Source organism: Colias philodice, chromosome 29, assembly GCF_061535455.1.
Source record: "Colias philodice isolate Cphi_HAF_F1 chromosome 29, ilColPhil1 Martin Lab GWU primary, whole genome shotgun sequence".
Lineage (NCBI taxonomy): Eukaryota > Metazoa > Arthropoda > Insecta > Lepidoptera > Pieridae > Colias > Colias philodice.
In genome coordinates, this window is record NC_143114.1 from 1,583,585 (window position 1) to 1,608,760 (window position 25,176).

General features: G+C 35.4%; 3 protein-coding genes across 5 annotated transcripts; 2 read left to right on the plus strand and 1 right to left on the minus strand.

Annotated features, from left to right (window-relative positions):
• The first annotated feature begins 1,851 nt into the window (after positions 1-1,851).
• LOC149475745 (uncharacterized) lies at positions 1,852-11,892 on the plus strand. 3 transcript variants are annotated; one of them, XM_089712976.1, is made up of 7 exons: positions 1,852-2,472; positions 4,962-5,159; positions 9,807-9,951; positions 10,885-10,953; positions 11,059-11,091; positions 11,508-11,599; positions 11,667-11,892. In XM_089712976.1, the coding sequence occupies exons 2-7, from the start codon at positions 5,133-5,135 to the stop codon at positions 11,814-11,816; spliced, it is 516 nt and encodes a 171-aa protein (XP_089569102.1). In that variant the 5' UTR covers positions 1,852-2,472; positions 4,962-5,132; the 3' UTR covers positions 11,817-11,892. The 3 variants fall into 3 exon arrangements, with proteins under 3 accessions (XP_089569102.1, XP_089569101.1, XP_089569103.1); XM_089712975.1 differs by lacking the exon at positions 1,852-2,472 and having other exon boundaries at positions 3,586-5,159; XM_089712977.1 differs by lacking the exon at positions 1,852-2,472 and having other exon boundaries at positions 3,586-5,159; positions 11,688-11,892.
• On the minus strand, positions 6,406-8,426 carry LOC149475746 (uncharacterized). Its single transcript, XM_089712450.1, has 2 exons — positions 8,197-8,426; positions 6,406-6,771 (listed from the first exon to the last, which is right to left on the minus strand). The coding sequence occupies exons 1-2, from the start codon at positions 8,251-8,253 to the stop codon at positions 6,406-6,408; spliced, it is 423 nt and encodes a 140-aa protein (XP_089568576.1). The 5' UTR covers positions 8,254-8,426.
• Positions 11,893-20,870: 8,978 nt separating the features above from the next.
• On the plus strand, positions 20,871-24,547 carry LOC149475747 (uncharacterized). Its single transcript, XM_089712491.1, has 3 exons — positions 20,871-20,887; positions 21,442-21,637; positions 24,182-24,547. Exons 1-3 carry the CDS (start codon positions 20,871-20,873, stop codon positions 24,545-24,547), a joined length of 579 nt encoding a protein of 192 aa, XP_089568617.1.
• The last annotated feature ends 629 nt before the right edge of the window (positions 24,548-25,176 follow it).

Here is a 25,176-nt window from a genome sequence, read left to right on the forward strand (position 1 = left end):
CTTCATCGAAACATGCTTTTAGATATCGCGCAAACAAAAAATTGCAAACTCAATAGTGTAGAGGATGTTATTTCTTTTATAACCACTCATTGCGAATCTACCAAAGATATGATACCAGAAGTCATCAAATTATTAAAAATCATTTTAACTATTCCAGTATCGACATGCACCGTTGAAGGTCATTTTCCGCATTACGAAGAATAAAGACTTATTTGAGGAGTACTATGACTCAGCAAAGACTGAATAATTACATGGTAGTGCATGTAAACAGAGAAATAGCAGATGATTTGGAACTGGAAAATATTGCAGACATATTTATTAAGAGAGCAGTAGTTCGTCAAAAAACGTTCTGTTACACCGTCCAATATTGCTGACTTGGGCTATAAACCCCACCGGCCTATATCGCGGTGTCAGCAATATTGTATGTATATAACGCGTTGATTTCTTAGTTTAGGGGCTTCTCTCTTAATGGTCGCATAACCACCTAAGCTACGGTTTCACCGGCTTAGCCTGAGAGGAGCACCAGTACCAGTAACCGCGCGGGGTGCAGGGGACGAATCCCTATTCTATATTATAGAATTCGTTAAATTCTATATTGTGAATCGTAAAGTGAAATATATATATTGTGTGTGCATAAAAGTTGTGTTGTGAAAATAAATAATTTTTACTAATTTTGTGTTTTTTTTTAAACGCAAATACACCACAAACTAACAGTTCGCATCGCATTGAATAAAAATTATTTTTTCTAAATAATCTTGTATTTTCTTGTGTCCATTTAGTAATTACTAGCTAGACTTCCGTACGCAGCTTCGCTTTCATAGATTTAGTCTTCCGTTGTAAGTACTTCTGACTTCTCGAATCTCGATGGATTGATCGCCATACAAAATGGCGACACCTAGATATATAACAAAATTTTAAGTAGCTAGGTATGTCATTTAAAAAGCTGGACTCCAGCTCCAGGAGCACCCACGAGAATTTTAAAAACCCGGCGACCCTGAATGTGATAGTCGAAAAGAAAAAACATTCCCTCACGGGCATCATAGACAGTGATCAGAGAGGTTGTAAGACGCCAAAAAATAAAAAATCCACAATCCAGTTTCCCAAGCTACGAAAGACACTATTGCAGGAAATGCACTGGCAAGAAATACCTTGCTACCGATTTATCGATTGCAAAAATATATAGGGAATATAAAAAATCTACGTTAAATCCTGTTTCTTTGATACTATATGCTAAATGCTTCCATGCCCTAAATCTCTTATTTAAACAACCCTCAAAAAACACCTGCAACACATGCGATGCCTTCAATGCCAAAATTAAAGTAGCAGGCGGCGATCACAAAATAAATTTGATTGCCGAGTTAGCCGAACATCAATCTCGAGCTGAACAAGCTTATAGGGAAAAAAAGGATTGACAGAGTATATACATAGTTAAGAATGATTCTTCGGTTGGGTTACTTTTGATCTTTAACAATGCTTGCCAACGCCTTATTTAACAACCTCGGTATCCTTTTATAAACGACAGCTTTGGTCCTTCAATTTAACCATCCATGACCTAGTAAGAAATGAGGCTACAGGCTACATGCTACATGTGGGATGAGACCATAGGAGCTCGAGGAGCCAATCAAATTAGATCATGTTTGTGGCACTTTTGCAATAGATTGCCACCAAATGTGAAGGAGATAATTTTCTACTCACTACTTGTGGCGGCCAAAATAAATATAAATTTAGGTCATAAAAAACTAAAATCTGACTTGTCACGTCAGATAATAGCTTTTTTATTTCAAGGTCATGCTATGTACATTGTGAAATAAGTTATTATGTGTTTTAAATTGTCCTTTATGGTGTACAATAAAGAATTTTTCATTCATTCATTCATTCTATGTAATACATAATACAATATCATATATAAAGATATACTTTAATTTATAGCTCACCAAAATTTCGTTCCTTATAAAACAAACAGCGCGCCGGAGCAGCACACGTGCCGTTCGTCTCACTTCGCCGAACGACGACGACCACAGTACATTATTATTAAGACTATGGCCTTTGACACACTAGACGGAAACTCCGTCGCCGAACTTCCGCGGCGGTCAATCCGTTCTATACGGTACCAGCCACACTGAATATTCAGTGGCAGATCATCAGTCGGCTGCCTGCGCTTATACGGTGTGCTCGTGAATTCGTGTTGGATCCGATAGAAGTGATAGCTATTTATGAGGCATTAGAAGAAGAAAGAAGAATAAATCGTAAATATTGGGTTCATCCCTTAAATACTCTTCGACTAGAAATTGGGCAATTTCATACCCTGTATATGCAACTAAGACTTAATCCAGATAAAGCATTCGAATATTATCGTATGTCCATACAATCATTTGATGTATTGCTGAATTTAACTAAGGACTATATTACCAAGCAAAATACAAAACTTAGAACAGCTATACCTCCCGAAGAAAGGCTGACCGTTACATTAAGGTAAGAAAAATATTAAGCAAGTATATGAAATGAAACAAATTATTGATTAATTACTTAAATATATTATCTTCCTCAATTGAGTGTGCTGTTTCAGTTTCAGACACATCTCCTGTAGGTATACTATATGTTGTAGGTGATTGTTCGTATGTACTATAGCCAGGATTGTTGTAAGAATACGTTTGATTGTGTGACATGTTAAATGAGTTACGATATTTGATTTTATAAATCAAATTCATCACTTCCATTCTGAATTCACAATTTTGTCTTTCATTTAGGCTCTTAATTTGAGGAAGTAAAGAAAGTAAAAATTTCGTGTCAGCATCTTCTTCGGCAGCTTTAGGTGATTGTTGCTTTTTATTCATTGCTGTAATTAAACTCTGTTGAAAGGCTGTCATTTTAGTTTTTTTTTTCTTTTGGGTGGTCCCTGAAACTTCTTCAGTTTGAGGTGAAATAAAATTCTCAGTTACAGTTTCTTGTTCGTTTGCATTTCTTGGTTGAGTGTTTGTATTAGTTGATATTTCATCATATGAAATTTCATTTTCGTCATTATCACCTGCCGGAGCACTTATGTTCCCCGATGAGACCCGAGACTCTTTCACCACATCCAAGAATCGAAGCAATTCAATGTACGAGTTTTTACGTTTTTTAGGTGCAGCACTTCCACTTCTTGTATTATCTTGTTTTTTTTCTTTTACGTAATAATCTCTTAACCCTCTATAACTCAATAACATGTTTTTTATTTTTTTGGTTGTTATTGGGTAATTAAACTAAAATAAAAATACAAATGTTTCATAGTTTTTATTTATTGTAATTATTTTCCGAAAAAAATTGAAAAATAGGGAGCGTTGCCTAGGGGCAACACTGAGTTGTAATCTTAAAAACTATACATATAAAAGGAAGTTATGAGAGATGGAAGTTCCTGAAGCAGTTCTTGGTTTTGGTATAGCATAGAGCAACCCCGCATTTTTCGCATGTATTGTGAGTAAATCCAGTACACTTTGGAAACTTGCACCTAATTTTTTTGTCAGACCATTGGGGCCAGTGCCCAATCTGGTCTTGCCGTACTGCCATAGGAGGTGCATGCTGTGCAGGTCCCACCTTTTTATTTTTCAAATTAATAGAAAATTACATTTTAATTTAAACAGTACTTAAATGGAATTTATACTAGTCATCGATAGGTTCATCATTGAAAATTATATCAATTTCAGCTGCTGATGTCTTTAACTCATTGTAAAAACAATGATTTACAGGTGGTATAAAATGTAATAAGTCCATTAAATCTTTCTTTTTCTTATCACTTACGGCATGACCATCAGGATATAAAATATTTAGGTTCTGGATGAAAACAGAATTGCGTTTCTTCAAATCAACCTCTTCAAAGAGAACATCAATATTATTGGAGTACTTAAAAAAAAACTTGAATGGATGCATTTCATGAAAAACCATTGCATTTTTAGCCACTCAACTTTACCCTTGCTTACAGAAACTTTTCTGTTTGTTATGTTTCTTTCAAGTGACTGAGTGGAAAAAAAATTATCTTTTGTCATATTAATGATTATGAATGGTTTTTTTTCCGGGCAGCCAAAATCACTTGGTTCCAATCTTGAGGAACATAAATGTTTTTAAAAAAACGTTTTTGTTTTTCTACTAGACCGAAATCTTGATCGCAAGTCATGTACGAATGTCCACTTACTAAAAATTTGTGGTCAATTTTCTTTGTTGTGAACTCAGGATTGGAAACAATGTATTGGCATATAACTGCCATTTTAATGTTGCGGTTCTGGCCGCCACATTGGTCAGAGTACATAATCAAATGCTCACACTTGGCAATGTTTTTAAGGAAATACATTATGCAAGAACCTATTTCTTGTGGGCCACGAGAAGCTATGCTTTCATCCCATATAAACATATACACATCATTTGTTTTCATATTATGTATACCGAGACAGTATGTCCACAGTTGCCGTTTGTAATAGCATATTCCTGTACTTATTACCGGAGTTGGTAGGGTCTTCATTAGATCAAATGAAATTATACATACATTTTCATCATTCTTATACATTTCTACATCCTTTTTTATGCCCTCTCTTGCTGAACTTGCTTTGAGTAGATGTAACTTTTTTTAATAATATCGAGTTTAAATGCGATGGAAAAACAAACGAGCGAAATAATCGCTCGTCAAATTAAATACACACTTTAAATTTCATTTTTTTTTGTTTGTTTCTAGGGACTAAGTAATTAATGTTATAGTCAACTAGCTGTGCGCCGCGGTTGTACCTGCAGTGCTCCGCGCTTTTTGGTTTTAGCGTGATGATATAATAGCGCTCCTCGATAATGGGCTATTTAACAACGAAATAATTTTTTATATCGGACCAGTTCCTGAGATTAGCGCGTACAAACAAACAAACAGACAAACATAATCTTCAGCTTTATAATATTATATATAATATATATAAGTAACAAGTATAAATAAACAATATTTTTTTTAGGTTTGGAGGGACCTTAAGTATAAAACATGTAATAAAGCCACTCGTTTGCGCAGAGAAAGAACAGCTACCGGTAATAGAGATATAAATTCTGATCCATTGACAGAATTGGAAAGAAGAATTATCTCTATTACCGGTTCAGATTATGTTTTTGGAACAAGCTGTCCCGATTCAATGTCTGTGGTACAATCTCCTCGAATTGTAAGTGTATTTTAAAATCTTTTATCTTATTCATTAGGTTCTAATTGATTTTCAATCTTAATCTTAATATATACTATTATAAAGGCGAAAGTTTGTAAGGATGGATGTATGGATGTTTGTTATGGTACGTTTACACGCTTGCCAAGCCTTGGCAAACTGCAAACAGTCCCAAGCCTCCACAAATCTCGTTTGGCGTTTGAAAGGCGTTTATACGCTTGTGTATGCGTCAGTCTGCAATATACATCCAAGCATGGCGGACACCGAACTTGTGACGGCTATTGCTTTTGGTTTAACGTACTTTTATTTGAAATGTAAGCAAAGTGAAATAAAAAAAAGGAGAGCTCGACGACAGCGAAGATGGTGGATGAAAAAGATTCATCATAATCGTACCAGGTATCTACCTATTTTGATTTAACCATTATCTGTTGCAGTTGAGTTATGCCACAATACTTACGATATATTTTATTTGTTACAGACAATTTATAGAAGAGAAATTTAATGAACTTTTATATGAACCATCTGGAGAGTTTGATAACTTCTGCCGAATGAGCTATTCTGATTTTGAGTTTTTACTGCAAAAAATTTCACCAATGATATCCAAGCATGATACAGACTTCAGAGAAGCTATACCAGCCAAATTTCGTCTTGCCATTACGCTACGATTTTTAGCATCTGGTGATTCTTACAAAAGCCTTCACTACTTATTTAAAGTATCTGTCTCTATGATATCAATAATCATTCGTGAAGTTTGCCGAGCTCTTAATGAAATTCTAAAGGATCTAGTTAAGGTAGGAATAAAACAAAACATTATGTTATACATTTATTTATATTTTAATAGAATCATAGGAAATCTGTTCTAAGAATGTATGTTAGCCGAATGCTTTATTGTTTAATTATTTATTAATTTAAATAAGAATTATGTCGACGAATCAAAATCTTCGAAAGCATTCAGCATAGCCATGTTTATAATGTTGGTTTCACGTGAGGCTGGGTTGATGATTTGGTCCGATATGATACGAATAGATGACGAGGGTGCTGTTGATGTAGACGGAGCTCGAGCTATTGGAGTTGGTATATGTTTTGCCATGGCGCTGAATAAGAAGTTTGTGTGTTTGGAGAGGGAAAAAAACTTTGGTTGTTAAGAATAGGTTCAGAATAAGCAGGAGATGGTGTTGAATACGCACCAGCCATTGACGATGGTCGAGAATAATATATATGACGCTCATTTGATTTTTGACTGATTCTGTTAATAAACAACCCATCTATTTGGTAGTTGGTACATCATAATTTTTCTTTCATCAGTTGACAGTTCACGTAGCTTTATAGCCAATAATTTTGCGTATAGATCGCAATCATCGTCTTTGTGAGCAGGTATATTTTCATTCTGCCTTTGACCCAAAACATTTGTTAATTGTCCAAAAGCCACGGCCATTTGCTTTTCAGCCGTTTCAGAAGCAGGGCGACGACGTTTATTAGTAACAGCTTGTATGGATGGTGGTCTGGATGGTGATCTAGATGGTGGTCTGGATGGTGTGGTAACCGTACTTGTACGGTCTCTTATCAGAGGGTCATCCTCTGTCTGATCTGTATCTTCTTCTATTTGTTGTGATTGCTGCAAAAAAAAATAATATACTTAAACTTACACTTCATTTACTTTCTTTTTACAGATGCCCACCACAGCAGAAGGATGGCTTAATATAGAAGAAGGATTCAGGACTAAATTTCCACATTGCATAGGTGCATTGGATGGCAAGCATGTAGTCATTGAAAGCCCAACGCATAGTGGAACAGAGTATTTCAATTATAAGAAAACTTTTAGCATTGTCCTTTTGGCTTTAGTGGATAGCAAATACAAATTTGTATTCGCAGACATCGGGAGTCAAGGAAGAATAAGTGACGGCGGCGTCTTTAATAATTGTTTACTATGGAAAAGAATAATTAGAAACGAGATAAATTTTCCACCACCATGTCCACTTTCAGGATCGAATATTAATATTCCATACGTGTTTTTAGCTGACGGTGCTTTTGCATTGAGTCAACACGTAATGAAACCCTACCCTGGAAACCATGAAGTAGACTCACCAAAAAGGTTATTTAACCAAAATTTATCTAGATCCAGAGTTGTAGTTGAAAATACGTTTGGAATTTTAACCTCAGTTTTCAGAATATTCAGACGCCCTATCAATTTAGAACCACAAACTGTAACGGAATTTACGATGACTTGTGTATTACTACATAACTTTTTGAGAACAAGTAAAAGTTCTTCAAATCGATATACTCCTCAGAGTTCGTTTGACGTATATGACAGTAGTGGAAATATGGTTACCCCAGGTTCATGGCGTAGAGATAACGACGAATATAATGCATTGCAAAATTTACCACAAATACCACGAAGATCTCCGGTGAACGCCAGAGAAGTCAGGGAAGAATTTACTTCATATTTTAATAGGATTGGATAAGTTGATAAAAATGTATAAATAAATGTAGGTATAATAACCAACCGGTGTTTTTTTTTTATTTAGAACTAGCTTCCGCCCGCGACTCCGTCCGCGCGGAAAAATTAAGATTTATTTTTTTCTACGTATTTTTCCGGGATAAAAAGTATCCTATTTTATGCCCAGGATAATAAGGTATAATTATACCAAGTTTCATCGAAATCGAACCGTTAGTTTTCACGTGATGCCTTCACATACAGACAGACAGACAGACAGACAAAAATTTTTTTAATCACATATTTGGGTTTGGTATCGATCCAGTAACACCCCCTGCTAATTATTTTTTCAATATTTTCAATGTACAGAATTGACCCTTCTACAGATTTATTATATGTTTTAGGGCTGATTTTTCAATCGTTGGTTAAAACTTATTCGTCCAATAACGCATTAAACTACCATTTCAAAAATGTATTCTTATTGTCCGTATTTGACAGTTTACAGGTGGCATTTTAAAATGTTACGATAATACTTTATTGGACGGATAAATTTTAAACCAAGGATTGAAAAGTCGGCCCTTAGAATAAATAAATTTATTTACTTACTGTTTCGGTGTTTATCCCTTCATTGCAAGTATATACTGGTAGTAAAAATGACTCCATGATTTCGTAAGCATACCAAGTTGGATTGTATATTTCTTCGGCACCTAAAATAAAATAAAAACATCGAAAATTAGAGCGAGATAGTATGGAATAATCGAGAAACTAACCAACGCTTTTAAACAGTTACACCTTGCAGACTATCAAAATAATTATAAATGTATCGTAGGAACATACCTGCGCCAGAGCCCAGAACGCATAGATTCACGTTTTTTTTTTCAAGTGTTTGCGAAAAGTAGTCATCAATATCTCTTTTTTATTTTTTATTTCCTTTACTGGCCTTCCAGTAAGTTTAGAAAGACGAATCCATGCATCTGCTTGTTTCTTCTTATCTTTATGATTTGCATCTTTCGGATTCCAGATGCATGGTTCCAGTTGGTAATGTTCTAGAAACGAAAGACTCTCCTCATTCGACCAGCAACTCATTTTTTATTTATTTTTTGTAAAATCAAGCAAGCGTGCACTCATCGCGAGATCACGATGGCTACTAAACGCGGACCAACATGTAAATGCATCGCAAGCGCTTGCCGCAAACGCCCTTTGATCTGCGTAAAAAAACCGACACTCGACTGGATCGGAAGCAAGCAGGCACAAGCCCACGCAAGCCAAGCCAAACGCCCTTTTTACATGCTTGCGATTGTCGATCCTTGCTAAGGCTTGGCAAGCGTGTAAACGTACCATTACTCTTTCACGTAAAAAGTACTGAACCGATTACAATGAAGAGGGTAACTTGGATTAACATATAGGATAGGTTTTATCCACTTCTTTATTAGAAATACCTCTTCACAGAACATCCGCATTTAGGGGGAGTTTTAGATACCAAGCTTCAAAATGCTGGAACGACCTACCGCCGCCTATTCGTTCCCAACAAAGCGTATTCTCTTTTAAAAACAAACTGAAGTCTTATCTTCTTGACATTCAAAAGCGCAATCAGAAATTTTAACCCCATCCAGTTGTCCTTTATTGATTAATTTTCTTTTTGTCAAAATACACTCACTTATACAAATTTCATATAAATATAAATATGTATGTATCAATATCTGAATATATTATATTGCTGACTTTTATCTATGTATATTAAATGTGCACAAATTTAATTTAATACACAATATATTATATATTATTCATTTACTTATTATAGTTATAAAGTATATATTATATCGATTTAATTAAATTTATACTTGCATATTGTTGGATACCTTAGTCTGAACGGAAATACATCTACTGTCAATAAGACATCCTAAGGCGGCCACTGAAAATCAGTGATAACACACTGAGTGGTTGGCCTAATTATGGCATACGTATATCTTTTAAGTTCCTTTTTTTTAACTAAATTGTATCTTTTTTTTGTGTCCATAATAAACTTATTTTCATTTCATTTCATTTCATATCCCGGAAATCCCACGGGAACGGGAACTATGCGGGTTTTCCTTTGAAAACGCGGGCGAAGCCGCGGGCGGAAATCTAGTATTAGATAATCATGATGCGTTCTAATTAATTTTCAAATTAATAAGCTCAAAGGAACAAGAAGATGTCTAATAAATATTTTTTTACAGAATGAAGATCTATTCGAGGGCGCAAAATTGTCACTGTCATCAATAGTAGATGTGGAAGAGGGGGAAGCAGCTCCAAATATATCTGAAGCTGCTTCCATCAATTCTATCGAATTTGACTTAGAAAATGAGCTTTTGCAACCCCAAGGTAAAATCAGAGATTAATTAATTACCTGCTACAATTATTATAATAACTAGCGGTCCGCCCCGGCTTCGCCCGTGGTACATAATATTTACGTTTTCTCTACATAAGAACCTTCCTCGTACTTCAAGGAATATAATAAAAAAAGAATTATCGAAATCGGTTCAGCCGTTCTCGAGTTATGCGCTTACCAACACATTTTGCGATTCATTTTTATATATAAGAAGATAAATGTATCTGTTATATTAAGATTGTAAAAACTGTTAACTAACCCGCAAGTCGTACCCTATATCTGCGTAGTTTAAATAAACCGAACCTAATTATATCCATCACATCGAATGCCCCTTTCATAAGCCGGCGCCAGACATGGGGATCAAAGTTTGAGCACACATTTTCAAAACTTCGATCAAACTTTATTTGCACAAATGTATCCGGCTAGACTTGTATTTCAAATGATTTACGGGCACAGTTACCGCAAAGATGGCTCACAGAATAGACGACGATTTTGATGACTCCGTCAGACTGTTTTATTTGAGTGCCTTTAAATTTTTTGGTTGAAGTAGCTCAATAAATAATTCTATTACTGCGTCATTACCCCACTCCATTATTGACGCTCAAAATACCACTCACAGATTAACTATTGCATACAACTGCTCCGTTCAGCGGCGCACACGCAACAAGTGTGGCAGGCCGCACAAACTTTGAAGCAACTTTGAAGTTTGATTACTTTGATGTTCGCAGAAAAACCGACTCGACTCGGCAAACTTCAAATATGTGTTCAAACTTTGAACAAATAGGCAAATGTCAGTGCCACACTTCGCGACTTTGTAGGTATTTGCGTATTTGATCACATGTCTAGCGCCTGTAATACTATAATGGTCACATTCACAGACACAATCTTACGCTGGCATATCTATTAAACACTAATACGTTTTTCAGTCAATGAGTTGTATGCAAGTGCTGGCCCAAACAATACTTCTGCCAATAATAATAGATCTGAAACTGCAGGTGCGTGAGTCTCGAATATTGTTAAATTTATTGTAGTAGTTTTGTACTGAAAAACTGTATAGATTTGTAACAATATATCATAATATACAATTTTTAAATTTACAGGTTCTAGAAGACGTCAGAACCATGAAAGGAATCGTGAGTTTTATCATCAATCACTACATAGTATAAAACAAAGTCGCTTTCTCTGTCCCTATGTCCCTTTGTATGCTTAAATCTTTAAATAATCTTTTTTTTAATAGATAGAGAGAGGAAGGTTTTAGTATATAATTTATTAGGTTTTAGACAAAGCGGGTGAAGCCGCGGGCGGTAAGCTAGTATTGTATAAACATAATATGAGCAATATTAAAGTAATAAGCGAATAACGTTCTCGCATTGGTCAAACGAAATTGTTATAGGAATAGGATGTTTCACCGCGTAAAAAAGTTACTTATGCCACTTTGGAAAAACGCCTTACGCCTTTGAAAAATCTTCATATACAGAAATTATAAAATTGCTACATTGCAACGTGAGATAAAAAGAAACAATAAATTGTTGAATTGCGCGATTTTCAGGAGCCATTCCTCGTCGCAGCATTAATCGGCAGCTCGCTGCAGCTCGGATTGATTTCTTATCCATCGCAAAATCAAACGCAGAAGCAATGAGGGTATGCGAGTTTGACAATTTATTATTTTTTGGCTATATATTATAATATAAAATTAATGAAATAAAAGAATTGGTTTTTCTTATTGCAGACGTTTGCAAATGCTACTCAAAAAATGGCAGAAACAGCCGCCTCATTCGCTGAAGCCATGAATAAAATAGGAGATGCACTTTTAATCTTAGCACAAAAAAAAATTTTGTGCTATGATGAAAGCAGATGAACAGAAGAAAAAGAAAGAATAAACTTTTTGGTGTTTTTTTTTTAAATAAAATGACAGAAAATTGTAATATGGTGTTTATTTTGTAAGTACATTAAGATTAAAAAAAATTAAAAATGTTGCAGCATCTGAAAATTTAAATATTCCATTAAAGTCATATTTCGAATATAAATAGGATTATAGTGTATCATCCATACTAATATTATAAATGCGAAAGTAAATCTGTCTGTCTGTCTGTTACTCAATCACGCCTAAACTACTGAACCAATTTTCATGAAATTTGATATGGAGATATTTTGATACCCGAGAAAGGACATAGGCTACTTTTTATCCCGGGAAAATGACGCAATCCCGGAAATCCCAAGGGACTATGCGGGTTTTTCTTTGGCTGCGCGGGCGAAGCCGCGGGCGGAAACCTAGTTATTTATAAAATATGATAATTTTAACATACGATCACCTTATCTAAAATGATTTTCAATAAGAGTCTTGCGTATTTCTTCCGCAACAGCTCGATCAGATATACCTTTAAAAGTTATTTCATTTTGGTTAATTTTTATATACCAACTATATTTCAAAATACACCTCCAAATATACTGAAAGTGCTTGGATTTAAACATTAACATAGTACTGATCTTCTCTTATATATAAAAATGAATCGCAAAATGTGTTGGTACGCGCATAACTCGAGAACGGCTGAACCGATTTCGATAATTCTTTTTTTATTATATTCCTTGAAGTACGAGAATGGTTCTTATGTAGAGAAAACGTAAACATGTACCACGGGCGAAGCCGGGGCGGACCGCTAGTCTTCTTATATATAAAAATGAATCGCAAAATGTGTTGGTAAGCGCATAACTCGAGAACGGCTGAACCGATTTCGATAATTCTTTTTTTATTATATTCCTTAAAGTACGAGGATGGTTTTTATGTAGAGAAAACGTAAATATTATGTACCACGGGCGAAGCCGGGGCGGACCGCTAGTACAACATAAAGTTATATAATATAGTCTTTGTATTTTACTTACTGTTTTAGAGATACAAAATTGAGCGAATAGCAACTACATAATAGTAAACAACAACTATAGTTATTTAATAATTCGATATAACCATTTAATTCAAGATGAGTTACCTGCACCCATATTATAATTATCATTACGTTCACACGGAACGTCTGCAGATTCAGTATAATCATGTTGCTGAAGTTGATTGATAATGCGCATATTGTGGATAACAGCACACGCATTAACAATCATACCAGCCATGAAAAACTCTTAAATTATTACATTAAAACACTCTTAAATTATTACAATTAAAACACACTTTATTGCGATAATTAAAGATTCTACTTGAATGGAGTCTTCAGAATCGAAGTGTTTATTGATACCGTTTAATAATTTATTTGTGGCCTTACACCAACTAAATGTAAAAAATCTGCACGTAAAATCAAAAAAGAAGTCTATTAAATCTCTTATGATTTGGACATTCAATAAATTTTGTATCTGCTATTACACGTTGTAACAAAGTTTTAATGTAATTGTTTGTGTTTACAATATGACTTTTATTTTTTAATACATCCTGTAAACATGAAAAAAATATTGTCATATTCGCACTAGGGTACGACAAAAATTTTCTATTTTTTATAAATTCTCGACAACTTATATATGTACTTACATCTTTTCTTTTTCATTTTTTTTTCAAATAATGTTTTCTCACAAGTTTTAAAATTTTTAAAGATTTTTCTGCTTACTTATTATTGTACAGATGATAAGAAAGAAGAGCAAAATCGGTTTCTTTGGCGAAAAAACTATTTAGAAAAGTAATGGTTCATACAACACAAATTGCTCTAAATTCAAAAAGCTTGCTATATAATTTAAATAATAATAGAGCCGAACAATTTAACAGTATTGTTGCAAAGCACGTTGGTGGCAAACGCATAAATTTTTCCTTGATAAATTCGTATACATCTCGGTGTCACGCTGCAGTTGTAGCTTTCAATACTGGTCAAGCTCAGTACAGTTTGTACAAATCAAACTTTGCAAAAAGCCCGAGGAAATCAATTAAGCTACTGGAGTCGAGACATTGTAAGAGGAATCGTAACCTTAGACCAGGCTTTAAAAAAAAGCTTGTGTTTCAAAATGAAAGGAACGACTATGGCGAGAGATGCCAAAAGGATTTAACGCCACACCAATATGAAACTGCAAAAAATATATTTTTGCAAAACTTGAAAGGCCTGGTAGAAAAGCGACATGAGGTAGAACGAGACACAGTTCTACAAGCTGAAAGCGCATTATGGCTGGAGCTCCGAAGATGCCTATTAACAGCCTCATCTTTTAGCAAGGTATGTTTTTAATACTAAAAACGAAAATCATCCTGAAGCATTTTTGTTGATTTTATTCACAGTAATTACTCTTTTTTTAGGTTTGCAAAAGGCGATGTAATATTAGCTCTGCGCCACTCGTGAAGTCTCTCGTCTATTCTAAGTGTTAAAACTGTTTCGGAATATTGATCATCCTTATAAGAAGTTTTGAAAAATAACTTGGTAGAATCATCTTGCATTAATTTAAAAACTTTTATTTCGGAAATTTTAAATGTTTTTGTCATTCCAATTTCCTCAGATAGACGCTTCAGAGAGTAAAAATCACGACATGCCATTTCTGTTACGGCGTAGGGTCTGCCCTTTCTCTTAGCGCATTTTATCGCTTTCACGTACTGACTGGTTACATAAATTGGACCCGATTTCAGTCTTTTCTGAATTTGCTTTTCAATTGTAAAATGCACGGAGTCCCCTTCATTTTGTGTGTGGCCTGTTATTAGGTACTTGTGCGTAATTCATCTTATTTTAGGGAATTTAAATAATGCGAACAAGTAAAGAGATACAATAAACCGATTCTTATTCTGACCGCAGCAGTTGTCGGAGTAGAATATCAGATCTAGTCCGGGTCCATCGTAATTTAGCAGTGTATTTTCGATAAACTTGTATACACAAGATCCTATTTCATCAGCCCCGCGGTTCGCTTCTCCCTCATACCAAAAGAAACAATCTGTTTAATCATTACCTATTTGTGAAGTTCAAAGTATTAAGCTTGGATTTGTAGTAAAAAATAGACGTATTTCCTCATGGAAGTTGTAGCACAGTCTGTAAGTCGTAAATTGCCACAATACAATTGCCACAGGTTATAGATAGATATGACCTCATATGGTCTGTAGACTATATAGCACTACTAGTCCACAGACAATATGTGGTCTGTTCGTCCATACGATTTCCAGGCTGTTTACAACAGTGAACGTGGAGAGATCGTCGTTTATTTCACGTGGACTTGACAGAACATAACCTATATATTACAAATTGTGTAGGGACATAGGTAACAGATGTACCGTTTTATCGTAATTGCGATTAAAAAAATAATTATATCGAAACTAAAGTTATCCATATATATATTGTTTTGCGTTTTCACTGCTAAATAAATAACGGACGTGTTAAATAAAACATAAAATGTAAAGAAAAATAGCAGTTTATTAAAAAAGAAAAAAGTACCGAATAAAATAAAAGTTCATTTTATTATGTTCTTTTTGGAAACATTGTAGACAGTACGGTTTGGTACAAATGTTACATATTTGTGAAACTCTTTTGGCTTTATTATTGGCAGCTGCTGATGTTTCCCCTTTTTGGCGAAATTCATTATAACATCCGGCACACCTACGTCTAGTAATTATGCCATCTTTTCTATCCAGTTGTTTGAGAAAATGCTGTGCCAGCTAAAAAACCCATGGTTTTGCCAACTGTTTGGCTAAACAATTGGGATGCAAATTTTACTTTCATTTTATTTATTGCAGTGATTCTCAGACATTCTTTTTATTAGGTTCAATCCTTTGTAGGTTGGGTTGTTTCTATATAATAATTGTATGTTTTTTCCCACTTTGCAAGTTTTTCTTGGCCATCCATGGAGTATTTAAAATTTTTTGTGATAAGATTATTTCGTAACCCTTTAAATAAAGGTCTAAAAATGTATAGCAAGGTAACATAGATGCAGCAGACTGCAATTACAAATGTATAGAACTCGGCCAAGCAAACCAAGCTGATTTGATTTTAGCTCTTGGTCTGCAACCCGCTAAGGTATGGAAATAGTTTTACCTGGCAATCTTCGTAATATTTATTCCTTTTGAAAGAATAGGAATTCTTCTCTTCTAAATACCAAATGTTCTCTCTATTACATTAGGAGTTCTTATTTGAGATAATTAATTTAATAAATTATCCTGATAGAATTTTTCACATCTAGTAATAGGTGTATTTTCAGGCAGTGGTATCATCGTATATCTGGTCTGAGAATATCCACTATCCCTAACCAATAATTTTTCATTGTAAACTCCCTCAAAAGTAGTAAGTAACATCATTTATCTATTCAATTAATGTATGTGGGATTGAAATAAATAAATGGTTGTTTGCTTGTAAATACGTCTTTTAATACTTTAAATAATTTTACTATATTCCGCACGCACACTTCGTCTTACATCCGCCGCCATAAGCCTTTCTTCCCTCTCGCACACCTCATACCTCTCTTTCACCCGTCACCGTTCCGTTTCCCACATTCGGCCGTCCTGCAACAATGTCTGTCCTCTAAAGTAGGCATCTATTACATAGCTAGGTTTCAATTAAACATCATGTTAAAAACATCCAAACAAAAGAAAAAGCTAATTTAATTCTTTGAGTTAACCAAAACAAAAGTTTATCCTCAGACATTCATCCTCGCTCATTATATTTCTTCATTCAAAACAATACATCATCTGTCATAACACTTTTCTTAACATATTTTACAATCTGAAATCTTAAGTTAATACACACTGCTAAATAACCTTAATATTTAATAACCATAAACAAAAATAGGTATTTCTTTATAAATTCTGCACTTCTTATAAACATCAACTTAGAAAACAAACCTTACATCTTTAATCTATTCAGGAAACAAATCTTAGTTTTATATTTTAGCTACAACAACAAGTACTCAATAGTAACAATAAGTTAACCGTGAAAATAATGAGTTCTGAATAGTACTCAACACAAATTCAACCAAAACAATAATAAGTACTAAATTGTAAATAGTACCACACAAATACAAGTTTAACCATCTTAATATAATCAACACATTAGGAAAATAAATCCATGACAATGGGCAAGTAAGACACAAGTAAAGTTATAAGTTTATCATTCATCATCTACCATCCCTCACCAAACAACACTTAGAGCAGGCTCCAAGGAGATGTTCGTTTGCAAAAATTTGCACTAAATCTCCAACTTTGTACTGCGAGCTGATTTTCCTATTCTTATTAAAATATTTAGAATTCTCTTCTTGAACCTTAAATACTTGTTCCTTAGCCTGTTTTCTCAATTCTTCTCTATCTTCATTAAATGATTGTAATATGTATTCTTCCTGTAACAATTCTTGAATTTTAATATCCTCTTTCACTCGCATTCTTGTTTTTATCAAAAGATCAAAAGGAGTGCAATTAATACTCCGTTGATATGTACTATTAATCGCTCTTTGAACTCGACTGACATGTCTGTACCAAAGACCAGAATTTTCCATACACAACTTTGTAAGTATAGGTATTATTATCTTGTGAATCCTTTCAACTTGACCGTTGCCTCTAGGAACGCCGGTTGTAATCTGCACATGTTCTATGTCTTCTTCCTTGCAATATTCTGTAAACTCGTGACTAGTAAAAGCTGTACCTCTGTCTGTTATTATTCGTCGTGGATTACCAAAAGTCTGCTGATGGATTTCTAACTTATTCAAAGTCTCTCTGCTTGATGTACTCTTTGTGGGGAACAACCATACAAATTTTGTAAATGCATCTACTATGGTGAGTATATGATTGTACTGCTTCGTAGTTTGAGTCAAAGGTCAACGTGATCTAAGTGTAGTGTATCTAATGGCATGATTCCTTTTTCTATGGGGTTGAGAAACCCTTATGACCAAACTTATTACAGCGAAAACATTTAATGCCACTGCGACACATACTTGCAACATGATTCAAATCGCCACAATTGTAACACCTTCGGGATGATTGAGGTCTACTTACACGTCGGTTGACATTATCTTTAAATTATTGTACATTGTTCTTCATCTTTGCTTTCATCTTTTCGTATAATGATAATTTTTCTTTTAACGTAGCGTAAGAGTTGGCGCCATACAATATCGATTTATTAGGTTCATAATCGCTAAAACCGTCGATGATATATTGAACTGAAACGTAATCCGGGAATTTAGCTCTGCGACCCAACTCCTTCATAATTAACATGTATTCATAGTATGATTCATTTTTTTGTTTCTTACGCGACGACATAACTTCGTGCATTTCTTTGGTGTTAGCGGTGTCAGGGAATTCCTTTTGAAGCGCCGTCTTGAGTTCATCGTAACTTTTAAATGTTTTTTCGCTCTTCAACCATGATTCCGCCGTACCTACTAGTGATCTTCGGGCAAATATTAATTTTTGTTGAGGCGTCCAGTTGAAAATCTCGCTATTGTCTTCTAAATCCTGTGCCCATTTGGTTGATGACACCGACTTATCGTCCCCACTGAATTTGGTTATGCCATGGAGGAAAAGCGCGGACATCGTGGTTTGTTCAGCACCCGTCGTTTTTACTTCCGTCATCTTGAAAATTACTTCTTAAAGCAAACAAAGTATCGTCGTCGTCGTCGTCGTCGTCTTCTTGCCGTGTATACGTCGTAAAATAGTGCAAAACACACCGCGTTGTGTCGTCTTCATACGATGGCGCGTTAGCACGTGGCCGGCACAATCGTAGTTCGTCTTTTTGCGGAATATAAATCTTCTTCAACAATTCCAATCCCGGACGAGCTTCCAAAATTGTGGGATTGAAATAAATAAATGGTTGTTTGCTTGTAAATACGTCTTTTAATACTTTAAATAATTTTACTATATTCCGCACGCACACTTCGTCTTACATCCGCCGCCATAAGCCTTTCTTCCCTCTCGCACACCTCATACCTCTCTTTCACCCGTCACCGTTCCGTTTCCCACATGTATGTATGTATTTGTCTATTCCATAGATACAATCACTGCATCCCTTCCTTTTAATAATTTATTTATTCTCTCAAATAATCACTTAACAAATAAAAATTAACTCTACTAATAGACTTGAAACATAAACTAATAAATACTTCTACATCTTATAACTACTCATTCTGTACCTGTTTCCAATGTCCTTCCATTCTCTTCAAAAGCATGACATTTCTCCTTAGCTTCTGCCCTGTCTCTTCCTTTCTTACAATAACGTCACCATTAACTGATTTTTCCACTAGATGTGGATTAGGATTGAAAGCAGTTGCTAGTTTATTAGTCTTCTCCATTTCTTTCAAATATACCTTATCACCTTCACCAATTTCCGGAGTTTCTGCTCTTCTTTTTCTTCTTGCAATTTATCTCTGTCACTTACCTCTGAATCATCTTCTGTCTCATTAATGTCTCTAAACATCGGAATCTTATCCCTATTTTGCCTTTTGAAAAAAGTTCTGATGGCATCTTTTCTGTAACTAACTTATCTTAAGACGTTTGACTATGTCCTTGTTTTGGCGTTCGACTTCGGCATTCATCTTCACTGATAAATTATCGCCCGTTATCCGCCGTAATTGACCACGGGTAACCCAATCGGCTTAATGTTTCTTTTAGTTTTTTTATCATTTCCGCCCTCGTTGTGACTCTTGTGATCTTGACCTCTTTATAGCGACCATTATAGTCGACGATGACTAAGATATAGTCACTATTAGGTAATGGTCCTAGCTATAGATCTATAGCGTCATCCACCCACGGTTCCGCTGGAAGCTCCCTACGTTTCATCGGAGCTGAAGGGTTCGATAACCCTACCAAGGTACATCCTGTGGCTAAAACACAATATTTTAGTGTATGTATTTTATCATACGTATACACACACAACAAGTATTTAAATATTTTATTTCATATTTATATTCGTATTTAATTATAACACAAACATTCATCACACAAAAACACAAAAAATAAAGACATGCATTACACTCATACAAAATAATTATAATATTTATTATTCCATGACATAGTCGCGGTATTTTTATTATTCGGTCTTAGTTATTGAATGCGCTTATTTTCAGTGTTTTCTATTTCGTATATTTTAATGTTGTGTTTCTCGTGTACTGGAACCTTTCTCCTATGTGGAATCAATAAACAATTAATCTGTGAGTGTGTGATTATTTCGTGCATTAATAAAGGTACTCATATTCATATTCACGCACCCCATAAATCGGGAGGGAATTTGTAAAATATTGTAAATGTTTTACAAATGATTCCACATCCTTGCCACCAAACTTTTGATCGGAGGCGATCCTTCATCCCCGCAATGCCGGGGTGACCTTCGTGAGCTGCCTGCAATACTTGCTTCCTAAGGTTGTGTGGGATAACTATCCTGTTTCCCCTGAGGAGTATGTTTTCATAGAAGCAAAATTCATCAGAAAACACTTAATACGATTTTATGGTATCATCCCATTGATCACTGTAAACTCCTTTCTTGAAATCTGAACGCTAACCATTGTACAGACCTTAATTAAATTCATGTAAATTAAAATATATCTTTTTTTAAAGACATCACGCGGTCGCTGGATCTTGACTGGCGCAGCCGGTAGGATTGTCGCGTGGAAATCCTTTATTACTGTCTTCGTGCAAAACTCCAAAATCAGTTAACGCGAACAACTAAGTAGAAAGGACTGTCTTTGTATTTTATATTGTATTTTATTAGCCTGTCGTGTCCCAATGCTGAGCAAAGGCCTCTCCAAGTCGCTTCCACGAAGCGTAGTCTTGTCCTAATGAAAACCAGTCATTTTTAAATTGGTGAAGTTTATCTCGCCATCTCTTCTTCGGCCTACTGCGACGTCTTCTATCTGTTCCTGGACTGAAACCTCATGAAATCTCCAAAAAGAAACATGTCTTTACGCAGATGCGAAAATTCCGAACCAAATAAATACGTCAAGTGATCGTATGAAAGTGTCGTGCAGTGTGTCTAACTCAGGAAGAATGCAGACGAGCAGCTTGTGAGTAAACCTTTTCACTTCCCTGTTTTGTCTCATTTTCCACAATTTCCAATCAGCATCATTGGGCCATATATTATGTTAATCTGATTTTGTTAACCGACTTCAAAAAAGGAGGAGGTTATTTAACCGACTTTAAAAAAAAGGAGGAGTTTATCAATTCGGCCGGTATGTTTTTTTTTATGTATGTACACCGATTACTCAGAGGTTTCCGTGGTTACGTGCACAAGATTAGGCTCGCATAATTAGGTTACCTATAATAGCTACATCGCGTAGTATTAGGTTAAGAATAATAAAAATTTTTGAAATTATAAAATATACTTAAAATTAAAAATGGAGTCCTTTAAACTGATTCCACAGGAAATACTTAATATCATACCGAAATATGACGGTAGCGAAAGCTTACTGAATCTATTTATAGCTAAAAGCGAGTATGTAATAAGAAATTTTAAAATTGGATGGAATCGTTGTTAAAACGAATACCTATTTCATGCAATAACAAGACAGATTTATTTTTGAGAATTATAAACAGATTACAACATTATTAAACATAACAGATACAAGCAGAAGATTTCATGGTTATCAACTTGTGAAATTATCATACGGAAAGAAGAACCTGCAAAAATTTATATGAGTGAGAATTTAGCGGATGCTGAGCCTAAAGTCACCGACATTTCCAAAGGGACAAAGGGTCGTAAAACAAAATTAAATATCGACTTCCAGACGATTTACCAGTTCTTTATCCTGAAGGTCGTGAATTGTCCTGCGCAAAAATCAAGGATTTTAAAGAAATTCTGAAATTAGTACCACAGGATGCATAAAAGTTATCTGAAACTTTAAGAATACACCGGAGTCAATCAGTCAGAACAATATGAACAATATGAAGTATTACAAAATGTGCTGATTGAAGACGTTTATCACTTACCGTTTGCTGAAAATACTTGCTCATCTGTCATAGAAGATGACGAGACCACACATATTATAAGTAATAATGAGCCTGCCGGAGAAGAAAATAATATGCTTCCAAATTTATCTATTGTTAGACAAAAACTAAAACAGCGCCAATAGAGAGGATGACAAGTGGTGGCGGATTGCAGATAAAAGCGCTGGCGCGCTCATTCGCGGCACCATTCGTCGCGAGTCAATTGACATACTACAACTCTGCCCGTTTGTGGAGTCAACTGCCTTTATTATCTCCCTCTGCATTATATAATTTTTTTTTTAATTACAATTAAATTAGTGAAAGTGAGTTTAAAAAATTAGTGTGAAATTATTTCATTATTTTATAAATTATATTAATGTTAATAAAGTAATTACCGAGTTTTGATTATAATTGTAACATTGTGTTTTTTTTTTCACTCCCACTTCTGTTCCTAAATCTATTAAATCAATTGATCTTGTACTAGACAGCCCCAACACAACTTTTAATATACCTTCCCCTTTTGTTTTGACATGCAAAAAATTTTAAATTGTCCATCTGGTGACGTAAGCATATTTTAATAATAATAAAAGAATGTTAAACCTTTATAATTTTACTGTTTATGACATGGCCAAAAAGACAGGGTTTTCTACATGTGGACGGAGACAAATGGCAAAAAAGGAGCTAACGAGATAGGTGGTGTGTGGTGGATGAGTGGTCTTATGTCATTTTTGCAACCATTGATCGATGCGGGGACTAAACAATTTAGACTTTGGTCAGATAACTACTGTGGGCAGAACAAAAACCGCATGGTTTTTGCAATGTTTCAATACATTGTTAAAAATAATGATGTCCACAGCATAACCCATCGATTCTTGGAAGTGGGACACACCCAAAATGAGGGTGATTGTGTGCATTCAGTTATCGAGGGCGCCACAAAAAAACTTATATAAGTACATCACATACCCTCTCGAAATCTTGGTCAGATGGAAGCACTTCAGGTTTGAAGCAACACATAACGAAAGGTAACCGCTTAATCATTGTTCATGCCGGTGGTATGGATGGCTTTATACCAAATGCATTGCTTATGTTTAAAGCCAACCAAAAAAAGTGGAGATTACCACGACAATATGAACTATGACAACTATTCAAGGTGGATTAAAACTCAATTAATACCCAAGTTACAACCAAATAGTGTTGTTGTTGTTGACAACGCACCATATCATAACTCAATACAAAATCCTGCACCGAATAGTAATTCTAGAAAACAGCAAATGATTGACTGGCTGACATTTCGAAACATCGAGCATTCATCCACGTTGCTTAAGCCTCAATTTTCAAACTTTATGCATTTTGTAGGTACGTAAACTTGTGTATTCTCGTATGATATCCGCGAGGGGGGCTGGTGACCTGTACCTCAGACTTCTATGTAGTCTATTTCAGGCACCAGTTTCTCACAACGTTATCTTCTACTGTACATTGTGTAGTATTAATAAGTTTTTGTAACCTTTCTAATGTTGTGAGAAACAAATAAAGACCATTTTATTATTATGTTTCTCATCACCATAATACTCGGGTACCACCAGAAGGACGGTACCCGGTCTTTTGGAAGGCTTACGTGGGGACACGGATCCAACACGCAGAGGCCCTTTTGAGAGTTTTAATGTGTTATGGGGCATCAGCCGCAGCCTGCCCATGACTGCACTATATAGAGATACAGCCCTGGGCAGTCCGCGGCCGATGTAGGGCTATTACAGAAAAATGGAAATAAATAACTGGACTATGGAAAGGGGTGCTATGTGGACAGGTTACTGGGTCTATAGGAACTATGGCGTCTGCCTTTCTACAACAAAGTTTGTAAAAATATATTGGTAGACGGTGACTCGCCCTCTCACAGATGGGCCCTCTAAAAAGTCGCTGTAACTTAGCAACAAGAGGGCAACATGTCGTGAGCAGCTAAGGGTGGAGAGGCGTCCCTGGACTTTAAACGACGATCACGCGCTCCCTGAGGGTCCAGCATCACGTGCCCACTCGCCACTTACGCTTCGCATCTACCCTTCGAGCTAAAAGCTCTCGCGACTCCACTCTGGCCGGCCGGTTAAGGCAAGCCAGAGGTGGGGGTCCTGTCCTCGTCAGGCTTCACTCCGACCGGCCGGTGAAGGCGAGCCGGAGATGAAGACAGGGGCCTCCCCCGGGAGCACTCGGTTCCCGCGGGGTCGCTACTCCCCGACACCCCGCCACAAGGTGTCCTGCGGGTTGACTGATTGCACGGGTGGAATATCTATTGTCACGTAGACAATAGATATTCCAACCGTGGGCGATGGGGTCGTCACATCCCTAATTATTATTAATTATATGAACTGATTCTGCAAAACAAGGCGAGATTTGTAGAGTACAAGATAGACGAAATATTACGACAGCACGGTCATACTGTGCTGCGTTTACCACCATACCACCCGGAGTTTAATCCTATAGAAAACATATGGGGGATAGTGAAAACATATGTCGCAATGAATATGAAGGTTATTATGTCATTAGCTGAAGAAAAAATGAACGCCATAACTGTAGAGGAATGGAGAAAAGTTTGTCTACATGCTATTGAGGAGGAAAGCAAATATCAGGGTAGAGACGCAGCATTAGACACAATATCAGAACGAATTATAATTAATTTAAATAATTCATCTGATGAAAGCGAGGATGGGGATGATTGTGATGTGCCTGGGGTTGATGAATTATTAGAATAAAACATTTATGGTCGGAGAACACCTAATTCATACACGTCTTCACTGAAGTTAAAATCGGCACTGCTTGTAATGTTTGGAACTAATAAAATATTAATAATACTAATATACTTGAATAAAAACTAAAAATAAAATGTTGTTTTTTTTTTATTTGCTGACCATACACTTCTACAAACGCAAAAATTTCTCCAAGCTAATTTACCTGTAGTTATAAGTTTTTATGAGGAAAATAAATGATTATTTATTTATTTATTCTATTTATTTATTTATATCACCAAATTGTAATGGTCAAAGATTCTATTGAGAAAACCGCATTTAGTTCGCCTAATGGGCAGTATGAATATTTGAGGATGCCTTTCGGTTTAAAGAACGCTCCCGCGACATTTCAAAGAATGATGAATAATATCTTATAAACAGAAATAAGTAGAAAATTATATATTCAAAAAATAAGCAAGACTATATGAATAGGTTACAGTTAAATAAAAATAAATGTATACACATTTATCCATGAATACTCAAGGAGAAAGAAATAGAATTTTTAGGTATCTGTAACTATACTCAGTTTGGCAATTTGGAGGAGGTTTCACAGAACCGGAAATATTAATGTTGCAGAGTGGAGCAGGAAATATGAA

Coding starts and splice junctions, on each gene's coding strand:
- LOC149475745 (XM_089712976.1), top strand. CDS start 5,133: ATGTCTGTGGTACAATCTCCTCGAATT. Junction 5,160..9,806: donor TGGTACAATCTCCTCGAATT/GTAAGTGTATTT, acceptor ATTTTTTTACAG/AATGAAGATCTATTCGAGGG. Junction 10,954..11,058: donor TAATAGATCTGAAACTGCAG/GTGCGTGAGTCT, acceptor TTAAATTTACAG/GTTCTAGAAGACGTCAGAAC.
- LOC149475746 (XM_089712450.1), bottom strand. CDS start 8,253: ATGGAGTCATTTTTACTACCAGTATATACTTGCAATGAAGGGATAAAC. Junction 6,772..8,196: donor AAGGGATAAACACCGAAACA/GTAAGTAAATAA, acceptor TTTTTTTTGCAG/CAATCACAACAAATAGAAGA.
- LOC149475747 (XM_089712491.1), top strand. Junction 21,638..24,181: donor AGTTCTTTATCCTGAAGGTC/GTGAATTGTCCT, acceptor CTGCAAAACAAG/GCGAGATTTGTAGAGTACAA.